We start from the raw sequence: 12115 nt of genomic DNA, 5'->3' as shown, positions 1-12115 counted from the left end.
GAGAAACCAAGACACAGGAATTTTGAAATCCTTACAATTTCTACCTAGAATACCCGTTTTGGGTAATAGATTGAAATACAAATGTGACTACTGTTTAACCAAGCAATGAAATGTGTCGCAGCATTTTTGGTTTTTGGTTTGAACAAATTTATTGACACTAAAAACAGAAAACAATCATGACAATCTCAACAGCAATTAAGCACATTCACAATATTATATTCCAATATTACGTTTTTAACAGCAAACACAAAGTGAGGTTTGAACAAACCTTCTCGAAAATCAAACATATTCACAATTTCATTATATAACATCTTTGTTAGTGTCAATAGATCCGTCCAGGCCAAAGTCGATTGTCCTCGGTCTGAACAAATCCACCGACACCAACAGCAGCAAAACACAGCCATCAAGCATATTCACAATTTTTTTATATTTGACAATATGACGTGACGATATGACGTTTTAACATTTTTTCCTGACATTTCCAACATCAATTAAACAATTTCAGAGTTATTTTCTTTTAACAGTAGTTAACCAGCGTGTAAAAGGCAATACTATTGTGCAAGGGCATAGCTCTGCCATCCCACCCTCCCAAGCAGCATTCTTCCAGTCCTCTGTGTGGGTCCTTTCCCTTCTGCGTGGGTCCTCTCCCTTCTGGGTTCCACAACCCAGGCCGTTGCTGCCGGGACTCCCACAGCGTAGCTCCGGCTCCCCCCTCCGGGTGGGTACAGACGAGTCTTCTTTATGGCTGCGTCCTAGGCCCGCCGCTTGCAGATTGTATGGTATCTGCAGCCATTTGGAGCACAGCCACGGGGGGGATCTGCCTGCACCTCCATACCAGCAGGTTTCTGGAGGTCCAGATGGCGTCCTTGATGGCGGCGAGAGTGAGCCAGTCCCTGGCAAAGTCGTTCCGATGCCTCCTCGACCGACTCACCCCGTAAAGCACGTACTGTGCATCAGGGACCTCTCCTGCTGGCAAGTCCGGGAACTTTCCTAGTTGTTCGGCCATTGTCCACAAGACCTTGGCAGCGTATTTCTGCAGTTTGCATCTCTTGCATCTGCAAGAGAGGAGCAAGCCATGGTAGCATCCATCCATTATCTGCACCGCTTATCCTCAGTAGGGTCATGGGGGTGCTGGAGCCGATCTCAGCCGTCTTTGGACAATGGGCAGAGGACACCCTGAACTGGTTGCCAGTCACAAGCATACATAGACAGACAACTCACTCGCTCATTCACACCTAGGGACAATTTGGACTGGCCAATTCACCTGACATGCATGTTTTTGTAATGTGGGAAGAAACCGGAGTGCCTAGAGGAAACCCATGCAAACACGGGAAGAAGATGCAAACTCTGCACACGAAGTCCAGTAGCTGGATTTGATTGCATGACCTCAGAACTGTGCCGCGGACACGCTAAACACTCATCTGCCGTGCCGCCGTCATGCTGGCCAAAACTCATTTGAGCTCGGGGGCCACTAGAGGGTAGTGTTGAGTTTGTATAGAGAAGGGAGTTGGTTCAGGTGTAAAACTGCATTCACTTACCTCTTAAAACAAACCAGTTAACACAATCGATGACAAACGGAAACATATATTTTCCTGTTGTCTGTGAATAAATGTACTGTTTAAAACGGTTCCCTTGTTTTTTGTCATTATTATATAAAAAGGTAGCTTACTCACATAGGCTGAATGATAAAGTACAATACTAAAACACAAAGCCAAATTTTCTAATTATTTTACTGATCTGGCCCGCCTCAGAACAGAAAGTCTGGATCCAGCCCCAGAATCAAACTGAGCTTTACATCCCTGCAATAATGAATCAAGATCATCTCAGGGGCCATAGAAAACTTTTTCGGGGGCTAGATGTGGCTCTCGGGCCTTGTCTTTGATAAATCTGCCTTCAAGAAAGCCACGCAAATGTGGTATCGGTCATCTATAACGTAATGCCTGACCTAAATTGTGGGGAAAAACATCTTCAGGCAATTCTCAAGGCACTGCAGATTTGTTTAATATTTCATTTAAAGTTTTTTCTTGAAAACACAACTAAAAACCTGTTAGAAAAAAATGTATCACATATCACAAAAAAAAGAATCAAATATTAAAAACACACATTTTTTTTTTTGCTAAAACCCGTTGCAGCAGTAGTCTCTGAGTAGTCTTCCAAGTAATTATATTGCAATGGATACTATAACTCATGTGACTCATTTGAAGACACTCTGCTATTTCAAAATTTTCTATGTCGAAATCCGTACCATTTGTAATTTATCTACACTTCTCCAGACAGATTTAAAAATCTGTCGTGTCTATTTACGTACAGCAACAATCCCCTTTGAAAACCAGACGGCAGAGCTCCAATAAGAACTCTCAGGATAGAGTAAAGTCCAACAAAGTCCAAAACATTCACCTGTGCACAGATTTGTGTCTTTGCTTGTGGCAGTAATGGGTGCTCCATTGCTTGTGAGGTTTTTCATTGCCAGCCCTCAAATTGTATAGTTTAATGTTTTGAACATCCAAAAAATGACTTGTTGGGATGAATTACAAACCGACACTAGAGTGGGGTTATCTGAAGGCACATAGAAATAGGTTTAGTGTCAATCTGCTGTGGGTGTCTAGTGACTTTACTATTCTTGGGATTAGGACAAAAATCCACCCGGGTGAAGTGAGAGTAGGAGTCACAAGTTTTCTTTGGGACGGATGTGTGGACGAACGGATGATCTGTGTTACACTTGAACTCTGTAATCTGAAGGCCCATGGAAATTGAGTCAGGGACTTCTTGACGAGTAACTTTAGCTGTCTTGTCAAACGGTCGCCGTAAAGCGTGCTGATGAGAGCTAAACCGATGCTGCGATATGTCGGGGACCAGGGCGATGGGCTGTACGACAGTTTTGGGAACGTCTCTTTCATGTCTTAGGACTGGGTGCATAGTGTACCTGTTTGGACATTCCAGTTGTTTTATATGAATACCTTTTGTGATTTCTTGATAACTGTGTTTCACATCCTTGCGGATAGGTGTGCGGACACGATGTTGATTGTGCCTGAAGTCCAAGTTGATTTTTTTCAGATGGGGCCATGACTGCACTTGTGTTAATGGGACCATTGGAATGCATTGTGCAATGTCTTGATTCATTTTTCTGGCTTCTATGTGGATCTGTGGGTGGATATTTTTCTCGTAAGAAATGCACTGGTGGTTGGTTTTCAAAGGTGGTGTCCTTATAGAGTGGCTACTCGGCTGTGGGGTGGATCGAATCAGTTTGGATTTGTCAAAGTCTAGGATGATGGTTTGAAATGGAGTTCGCTGAGAGCTTCCTGTACTTTTGTAGGTTGATGGGGGGGCATTCTGCTGCTTGGCTTTTACATCAAGTTTAGTTATTTTTGGGCCAATGGCCATTGGAAGCGTAGTACTTTCTCTATTGTGCTTGGGACCCCAATGAAGTGACGGGCGGACAGTTTGTTGATGGATCCTGTACTCCCGCCCACTACTATTTAGCTTAGGGGCCTTTGGTGTATAAATACTCTTTTCTGGGACGTTATACCGTACTTTGGTTACCTGATGGGTCACACAAATAGGTTTTGGGGCAGTTTGCTTAGCAGGTTTACTGTTAGGCTCAGTCTTATGTCGGAGGACACTCTGCTGGGAGGGTCGGCAACTTAATGGTGTTTCCTGCAGGCCAAAAGTGATGGACTGTAGAAAACTTCGCAATGTTTTTTTGGTATTCCCGGACAGGAAAAGGCAGATTTTCTTGTGGGTGTGTTTTGCATCGACCTGGGAAATAAAAACGTAATGCAAGGTATCATTTACATATATTTGCAGCATTAAATATAAACATTATAAAGTCTTGAATAAATAAATGTATTTTACTAGAAAATAATTGTGTACATTTTAAAGTATATATTCTTTTAGAAACTTTTAAGAAGAAAATGAGTATTTTAAATCAACTGAATTATCCATTCCAGTACGATTATTTTTAAAATAATTCTCAAATTTAGAAATACATGTGTAATATTTGAATGAGCAAATGGATCTACCTTTATCATATAAGATAGACAACTAATGGCAAAAAAAATAATATAATTTCTTGCATTCTTGTCGCACAGTAGATTTAGTTTTCTTCTAAATTTCAGAAATATTAATGTGAGTGTTTACATTCACCCTTATATATAGAACAAATGTATCAAGTGTTTTACTGTTACATACAACTTTGATGAGGAGTGATCACAAATAGAGCAGCAATGGGCTATCTACTGAATGGCAACTGTAGAATAGAATACAGAATACATTATCTGGTTGTGAATAAAACTTTAGATTATGGAACAAAGATTATTAATGCATTTTTAGATCAGAATTAAAGTAGTTGTTTACTCATTTTAAAACATTCTACTGCTATACTCTGATATACTGAAAAATAGCATTGTAACCCAACATGTACACTGCAAATTATCGTTTTTCATCTTTTTTTATTTTATCTTCTTAAGTAAGAATATACAGTGAAACGACAAAAGATTTTATCTTTCAAAATAAATCTTTATTTTACTGGTAGAATATTGGCTTATTCCTCTCATTGTCATGTAAACGTATATTTTTTTTTTTTGAGACGAACATTAATCACAAAATTAAGAAATCACCAGAAAAAAAGGCCAATAGGAGACCTATCCCCTAAATACTTCTAACAGAACAAGATTTTATTTATACATGTTGAACACTGGACTCTTTAGCACATTTTTTTTCATTATTTTATCCGTAAATTACTTATTCTTTTAAATCCCTTCATTTTCAAGTCTGCCCACATCTTTCAGTTTTATGCGTTTCGATATGTTAAAGTCTACTAACTTTGTCATAAATCTTACAACTTCTAAATATTTTCTTTTTTTATTTAAATTGCAGTCTTGCAAAAAAAAAAATAACAATTTGAGTTGCAAACTTTACTTTGGGAATTTTGACTGCAACGGGTTACGAGTGTATAGCAAGAACATTTTTCAAAAAAAGAACAACACAGAGACAAAATGCTATGTTGTACTGTATATACATAAATGGGCAGAATACGAGACCGTATGCATGTAAGAAAAAAATAAAGGCTGTGGCATTTTATGTAATACGTTTATATGGATGAACAGTTCCATACTCAGTTGTTGGGTATAAAGCCAGCGAAATTGACTTTCAGATGAGTGCCAACTCCTGCATATTTGCAGAAATAGTTGAGAATTGTGTTGGTTGTAAAGTCCAATAAACAATGTGCTAACCTAACCTTATCCGGGAACATGATTGGCAGTATCTTCTTTCAGGGGGAAATCTCACTGAGCTCCATGAGGTTCCCGTAAGGTTTTGCATTTCAACACAATATATTCTCCACAAATTAATGTTTGATGACATCATAGCCATGATATCATTATATTATAACAAGACGAGCTCACATTCAGTGACATCATCAAAGCCATGTGATGTGAGGTAATCCTTCTAAATAAAAAAAGCTAGATTGCTGTATTTAATAACATTGGTTACGGTGGACATTTTTCAATTCTCCGCCATCTTTGTAAGCACGATTCGCTTTGACCCAAACACGTAGCGCTAGCTGAGGTACCCTCTGCAGTCTGGTTTATACATGTCAGGAACAAAAGTTAATGTTGTATAGTATGTAAACTGGGGTTGGCTCTTGTGATTCCGCCGTGACACTTATTCTTGCAGAACATATTACATCTTTTCCGATAACATTTTTAAATGCCAAGTATCGTATATCTTAGTCATATAACGAAGTGACTTCATTGTTAGACCTTTTGACCTGGATCTACAGTGCCTTGCCAAAGTATTGGCCCCGAAACCTTTTGACATATCTCCATATTTTAAGTTTCAAAGTTTTAGATGAAAAAACTCAAAATATTTTCTAAGAATTAACTACACATGAGACACATTAGTGAAAAGAAAGCAAATGTATTCAACAAACTATATTGCGCTAACAAATTTAAAAAAGAAAAAAAAGTAGACATTGTAAAAATATTGGTCCCCCATGAGTTAATAATACCTTGTACAACCTTCTTTTGCTGCGATCACAGACAAGTCCTTTTGGGTATGTCTCTAGAGGTTTTGCACATCTTGAAACAAATATTTGTCCGTTCTTTTTTACAAAACAGCTCAAGTCCCCTAAGGTTTGATGGTGATTGTTTGTGCACAGCATTTTCCAGATCTTTCCACAAATGCTCTAGTCTATAAGATTAACGTCTGGACTTTGGTTTGGCCATTTTAACACGTATTATGTTTGTTTTAAACCATTCCAATTTGCTTTAAGTTAAGGGACGTTGTCCTGTTGGAACATGAGTGTGCGGCCCATTCTAAGGTCTCTTGCAGACTCAAACTGATTTTCTGGCGGTGTCGCCCTGTATCTGGCTCCATCCATCTTCACATCAACTCTTCTCAGTCCCTGCTAAATAAAAACAACCCCAGAGCATAACACCGCCACAACCATGTATGACAGTGGGGATGGTGTTTTGGGGGTTGAGGTGCAGTGTTACTCCCACACCAAACGTAATGCTTTGCTTTTGCGCCAAAAAGTTCAATTTTGGTCTTATCCTAAAAAGCAACTTGTTCCACATGTTATTTGTGTCTCCCATGTGGCAGATTCATGCAAAGTACAACTAGTAGGTGTCTTATGCACAGGTTTTCCCACCTCAGCTGTGTATGGCTGCAGGCTCCATTTAGATATTATTGCTCGCACAGTTCTCCGGAAGATGTGTAAATGTTGCAAAATTAGTCATTCAGGTCGACATTGAATCATTCAGAAGTCATAAGGTAACCTCTGGATTCAGTTGGCTGAGCAACACCTACTTGTCAGTGTTTTACCTTGCAAATATAAAATGTCGAAATAATTTACTACCATTTCACGATCGTGAATCCTGTTTCAATTTGAAAACCTCAATTTTTGAGTTGGTTTAAGATCAGGTAATCGTGTCATTGTAATCCTGTGCAGTCCTTTGACACATTTTTGTGATTAAGGGCTATATAAATGAATTTGACTTGACTTGACTTGGTACTCTCGCTAGGCACTGTACGTCAGAATGTCATTTTCTACTAAAATGCAAGTGTTTCAGTAACTGAATCTAATTTTTTATATGTATTATTTATGCTATTTTAAAATATATTCAAAAAATAATATTAATATTAAATGATATTAAATAAATATTACATAGTTTCCCTTTAAAGACCATAGTTCTATGTGGGCTTCAATATCTCCAGTGATTTTCAATACGTACGTCATAAAATGGATATCATAAATGTATCAAAACTCCTTTGGGCAAGCTATGCAGACTTCCTCTGAACTATCAAAGAGAGATTGAAAGTGTTTTTCCCTGGGGAAACAACTTTGTTTTGACTTTAGGTGAGTCATTTTCTTTGCGGAACACTTTGGAGTTCCTGGAAATACGGAGTAAATGGGTTGAGACAGGTTTGGGATGTGCTGTGTATAATGTAAAGAGCACAGGTTCCGTTCCAGGAGAAAATTCCTTTCCCAGCTGAGAAGATTGTTATTCCATTGACATTACATTTTACTAAACAAACAAAAAACAAAAAAAGAATACATTGTTTTATTTGGTCATTTTCAAAGTTCTTTATCATTTAACTTCACAATAATCTTGTTGAAAATTACTTATTTTTTTCATTATATTATGAATATTCATACAATTAGTATATATCGTATTACTGTGCTGAGCATCTGCAGATGCAGAGTGAGGCATGCTTTTCTCTTGCTTTGTGGCATTGGGCAATATTGGGACCATGGATTCTGATTTGGGGCAACACTTCCTTTGGAATGTCTTGGCGGTGACTCCTTATCCAGGCCAGTTTTTTGGATTGGGGTTTGCTCCCTACTTGAAAGAAATAGTATTGATTTCCACAGGTACCTGTAGCAGGAGAAGCATCCTGATTTGAACCAGGGACAGCACCTTCCTCATCTGGTCACCGTTGACAGTGTAAAGCGCCATCCCGCACTTCCGAGATGAGCCGGACCTCGGCAATGACGCGCAGGAAACGTTTGTGTGACAATACTGATGCTAAATCCTATATGACTGGAGAAAAAAACTGTCCTGCAACCCTTTATCTTTTTTTTCTTTAAAGTCTTTCTTACATGTCTATCTTGGAGTGCCATGTCTAATATTGTTGTATACTGTACGATGTTTTCAAAACGTTCATATATATGGAAACCAAGACAATTCAAATCAAAATACAATTCAAACAACATAATTAATGATAGCATTAGCAGGCTAACAAAATGTCGAGCCATCCAGTATTTTTTTCTCGTTTCATCATAGATGCTTCTATTCAAACTGAGGAGACTTCGACCTAATTTAGAATTAAAACAACAGTGAACAATTTTTGCAACGAGATTAGACATGGCACTCAAGGAATACATGTTATAAAGACATAAGATCGGACGATGTAAGAAACTTAAGTTCCAATAAAACTAGTTTCTTAAAGAAAAGCAAGCACATAGAAACAAGGCAAAGATGTGTTCTTGTTAATTGAAATGAAATATTTCCGCAGACTGAAATGTGCGCCTCTTTTTTATACGGTCTTGTGGATTCTGATTGGTGGACACAATAAAGTTTCTGGGTTCAGACAGGAAATGCAGTGTATAATGTTGGTCGCTAGATGGCTTGCGAGTAATGAGAAAATTGGAATTTGGGAGTCAAACTCTCACAGAACAAAACGTACCCAGCGGCTTTCAAGTTGTAGATGGTTAGCAAGGGAGTTCCGTGCTCCTGTTTGATAACAGGAGTCTAACAGTAAGTGTCTGAAATGTAGCTTTTTGGCTTGGGGACCTTATTGTCCTGGCCTGGACGGTGCTTGCTCCTGAGAACAACTTGGAGGCTTAATTGGTTTTGTGTACAATACAGAAATAACTAAACGTATGAAGATATATAACATATAAAGATATATAAACGTATAAAATATAGAATATAGCATAAAAGGCACACTTTCCCTTGCACTCCATGTTTTTGTTTTGATTGCTGCCTCACCATCGTGGTGCTCCTGTGCCATATCACTTTTGCAAAGCTTGCAAGTGACTCACTTATTTGTTTTTTTGAAAATGAAGTGCTCCTACAATTTTGCGGACTTCGGTCGAACAGTTTTTGACGTGTCTGACATGTATCATGAATTGAATTAACCATAGCTTTTGACTCCATCTCGCTCTGTTAATCTCGCTACTCGGACTGCGTGTGACGTCATTGGAAAAAAAAGGAACTAATTCGTTGCCAACACTTTTCATCTTAGATTTTATGGATCCATTGTTGCAACCCTAATTTAATTTGCATTTCAAGTTGTCATCTGCTTTAGATATTATTTTTCTCATGTTTTGGATGCGAGTTGTAGAATAGATTTTCAAGACTGGATACCATGAAAAAGTTCCCTTGAGCAAAACCTAAAACTTAACCTTAGCTTTCTTACTGTATGACCTAGCAGCGTCCTGCAAAGCAGCAGCTGACATTCAGTGTATGAATGCTTGAGGAGTTTTGAGCACCACAAAGTTTTAAAAAACACAACAGAACTGCAGTTGAACATTTAACAAAAAACAAAAAGTCGGAAAGTTGTAATTGAAAGAGGATACACTGAGTCTGCACTTGTGTTATAAGCAATGCTGATTATATTTTTTATATTCTGTTGGGTTTTATTTTTTTGACACATTTTTCTCTCCGGTGCAAAATTTCAGTTTGTTTATGTGCCAGCTCAGGCACAAATATGTTGACCTATTTTGCCTTGGCACCTTCTTACATGAATTTTTATCTTGAGGAAATGCAAGTTAAAATAATGTTCGTCATCATCAGTTTATTCACGTAATCACCAGCTGATTTCACTCGAAGCCCTGGGTAGATATTTGAATACATTATTTTAATAAAATCAAATGAACTTGTAAATCATTTTTCTTACAATGAAACGTAAGTCAAAGTGCTGTATTAAATGTGATCAAACTTTCTTGTCTTAGTTAAAATCCCCGCTGCAGCATTTCGTACCAGCTGAAGGCTCTTGATTTTGGACTTAGGGAGACTGGAGAGGAGTGCATTTCAGTCATCGAGACGGGAGGTAACAAACGCGTAAATTATAATCTCTGCATCTGACTGAGACAAATTTTAGCAATGTTGCAAAGATGGAAAAAAGCTATTCTAGTCATATTCTTAACGTGTGTTTGACAGGACATATCGGGGTCAAATATGACACCTAAATTTTTGACTGAGTCACTCTGGGTGATATTGCATTTGTCAATGTTCAGAGCTGTTTTTGAGAACAAGTCACGGCATTTAGATGGACCAATAGCTAACATTTTGGTCTTTTCAGAGTTAAGACACAAGAAGTTGGGTGACATCCATTGACAACACAACCAGAATGGAATCAGGACCCGAATACATAGCGTCAAGCATAGTTTTTTGATAGAAAGAAGGAGGGCAGTGCCCGCGATCCGGTGCTTGTTGGATGTGGGAAGCAAGCCGCTCATGCAATCGGATCGTGATCCGAATACGGAAGAGGATCTTGTGTAGCCGCAGATGGCGGTGTCAAGGACGGAAAAACAGGTCGATAGCTGGGACAGGAGAGCAAAAACGTGGTCAGGATCAAAAAGGCGTCATAAGCCGGGACGGGAGAGCAAACGTGGTCGGGTTCAAAATCAGGTCGGAGCCGGACGCAAACGGGGAGATCAGGAACGGACGGGTGCAAAAACAGGTGCAAAAACGGGACAGGCGGGAGTCAGGGTCAAAATGCTTGTCTTGTAACAACAGAGGTTTGCTGACAGACTGACAAAGAGCGAGTGAAAGCACCGATTTTAAATAGGAGGGGGAACCAATCAGGTAACCAGCAGCCGCTGGCGCCAAACGAGCGGGTGAATGTCATGAGTAAACATGACATTACCGACTTGCCCATTCAAAAAACGGCATTCTGTGTAAAGAGTAACAATTGATTTGATTTCTCCATATGCAGCAGGACCATGAACTGTTTCATAACAAATACAAGTTTGACATTACACGTGATGCAAAATTCTGTCTTATTATCGTGAAAAAGCACTGTCAGATGGCGACGCCCGGGAAGCTCTTTCGGGCTTCCTTCCCGCCTAAACGAAGACAAGATATTTCTCTCTTTTATTGACCCGAATGATTCAAATTGCAAGATTTTCAGAGACCTGTCACTCCAAAATATCAAGATCACACAGGAATCGTTAATTTTTCCATATATGATGCAGACCGGCTGTACAACGGCGCAGTGGTTAGCGCGTGTGCGGCACAGTTCTGAAGTCATGAGATCAAACCTCCTGTGTGCAGTTAGCATGTTCTCCCTGTGCTTGCGTAGGTTTCCTCCCACATTCCAAAAACATGCATGTCAGGTTGATTGGCCTAACCAAATTGTCCCTAGGTGTGAATGAGTGAGTGAATTGTCTGTCTCTGTGTGCCCTGCGACTGGCTGACAACCAGTTCAGGGTGTCCCCTGCCCACTGCCCGAAGATGGCTGAGATGGGCTCCAGCACCCCCGCGACCCTACTGAGGATAAGCGGTGCAGATAATTGATGGGTGGATAGATGGATGATGCAGACGTTACACGGAATCACGAGAAATCAAAGTCCTGCTTTGCGTTTACAGTGGGACCTCGCTACTTCGCGGTTCGACGTTCGCGGGGTCAGAGCTTCGCGGGCCTAAAAAAATAATAATAAAATAAAATAATAATGATATATATATATTTTTTTAAGCATTTTTGAAGGGGCGTCGCTACTTCGTAGTTCCACGTTCGCGGGTTCAGAGCTTCGCAGGTCTAAAAAATAATAATAATAAAATAAAATAATTTTAAAAAGATATGTACCGTATTTTCCGCACTATAAGGCGCACCTAAAAGCCTTTATTTTTTTCAAAAGCTGACCATGCGCCTTATAATACAGTGCGCCTTATTTATGGATCAATATTAAATCGCAAAGTTTTCCAACTAACTTGCACCCGCCGACTAGATTTTCCCCCGAACGCCAGGTAGTACGCGGTGTATGCTGGGATTTATTTACCGGCGTTTCATTGGCTAACAAATGTGTCAATCATCATTTGAATCGATCACTATTGGCTTAAGTTACTCGGAGGTCAAGGGGCGGATCCTTTTTATCATTTACAGGCTG

At 39.4% G+C, this 12115-nt stretch overlaps 1 protein-coding gene across 2 annotated transcripts; it reads right to left on the bottom strand.

The window, feature by feature from the left end:
• Positions 1 to 1976: 1976 nt before the first annotated feature.
• Positions 1977 to 5369, bottom strand: LOC148363260 (uncharacterized). Of its 2 annotated transcripts, none has more exons than XR_015850980.1 (2): positions 5232 to 5330; positions 1977 to 3756 (listed from the first exon to the last, which is right to left on the bottom strand). XR_015850980.1 is itself a non-coding variant. In XM_088340880.1 (2 exons), the coding sequence occupies exons 1-2, from the start codon at positions 5249 to 5251 to the stop codon at positions 2542 to 2544; spliced, it is 1230 nt and encodes a 409-aa protein (XP_088197006.1). In that variant the 5' UTR covers positions 5252 to 5369; the 3' UTR covers positions 1977 to 2541. The 2 variants fall into 2 exon arrangements, 1 of the variants encoding a protein (XP_088197006.1); XM_088340880.1 differs by having other exon boundaries at positions 5237 to 5369.
• Between the last annotated feature and the right edge of the window lie 6746 nt (positions 5370 to 12115).

This window comes from Urocampus carinirostris, chromosome 7 (genome assembly GCF_059441175.1).
Source record: "Urocampus carinirostris isolate Australia breed hairy pipefish chromosome 7, RoL_Ucar_1.0, whole genome shotgun sequence".
Lineage (NCBI taxonomy): Eukaryota > Metazoa > Chordata > Actinopteri > Syngnathiformes > Syngnathidae > Urocampus > Urocampus carinirostris.
The sequence above is the reverse complement of the archived record's forward strand: the minus strand, read 5'-3'. Positions and strand labels throughout refer to the sequence as shown.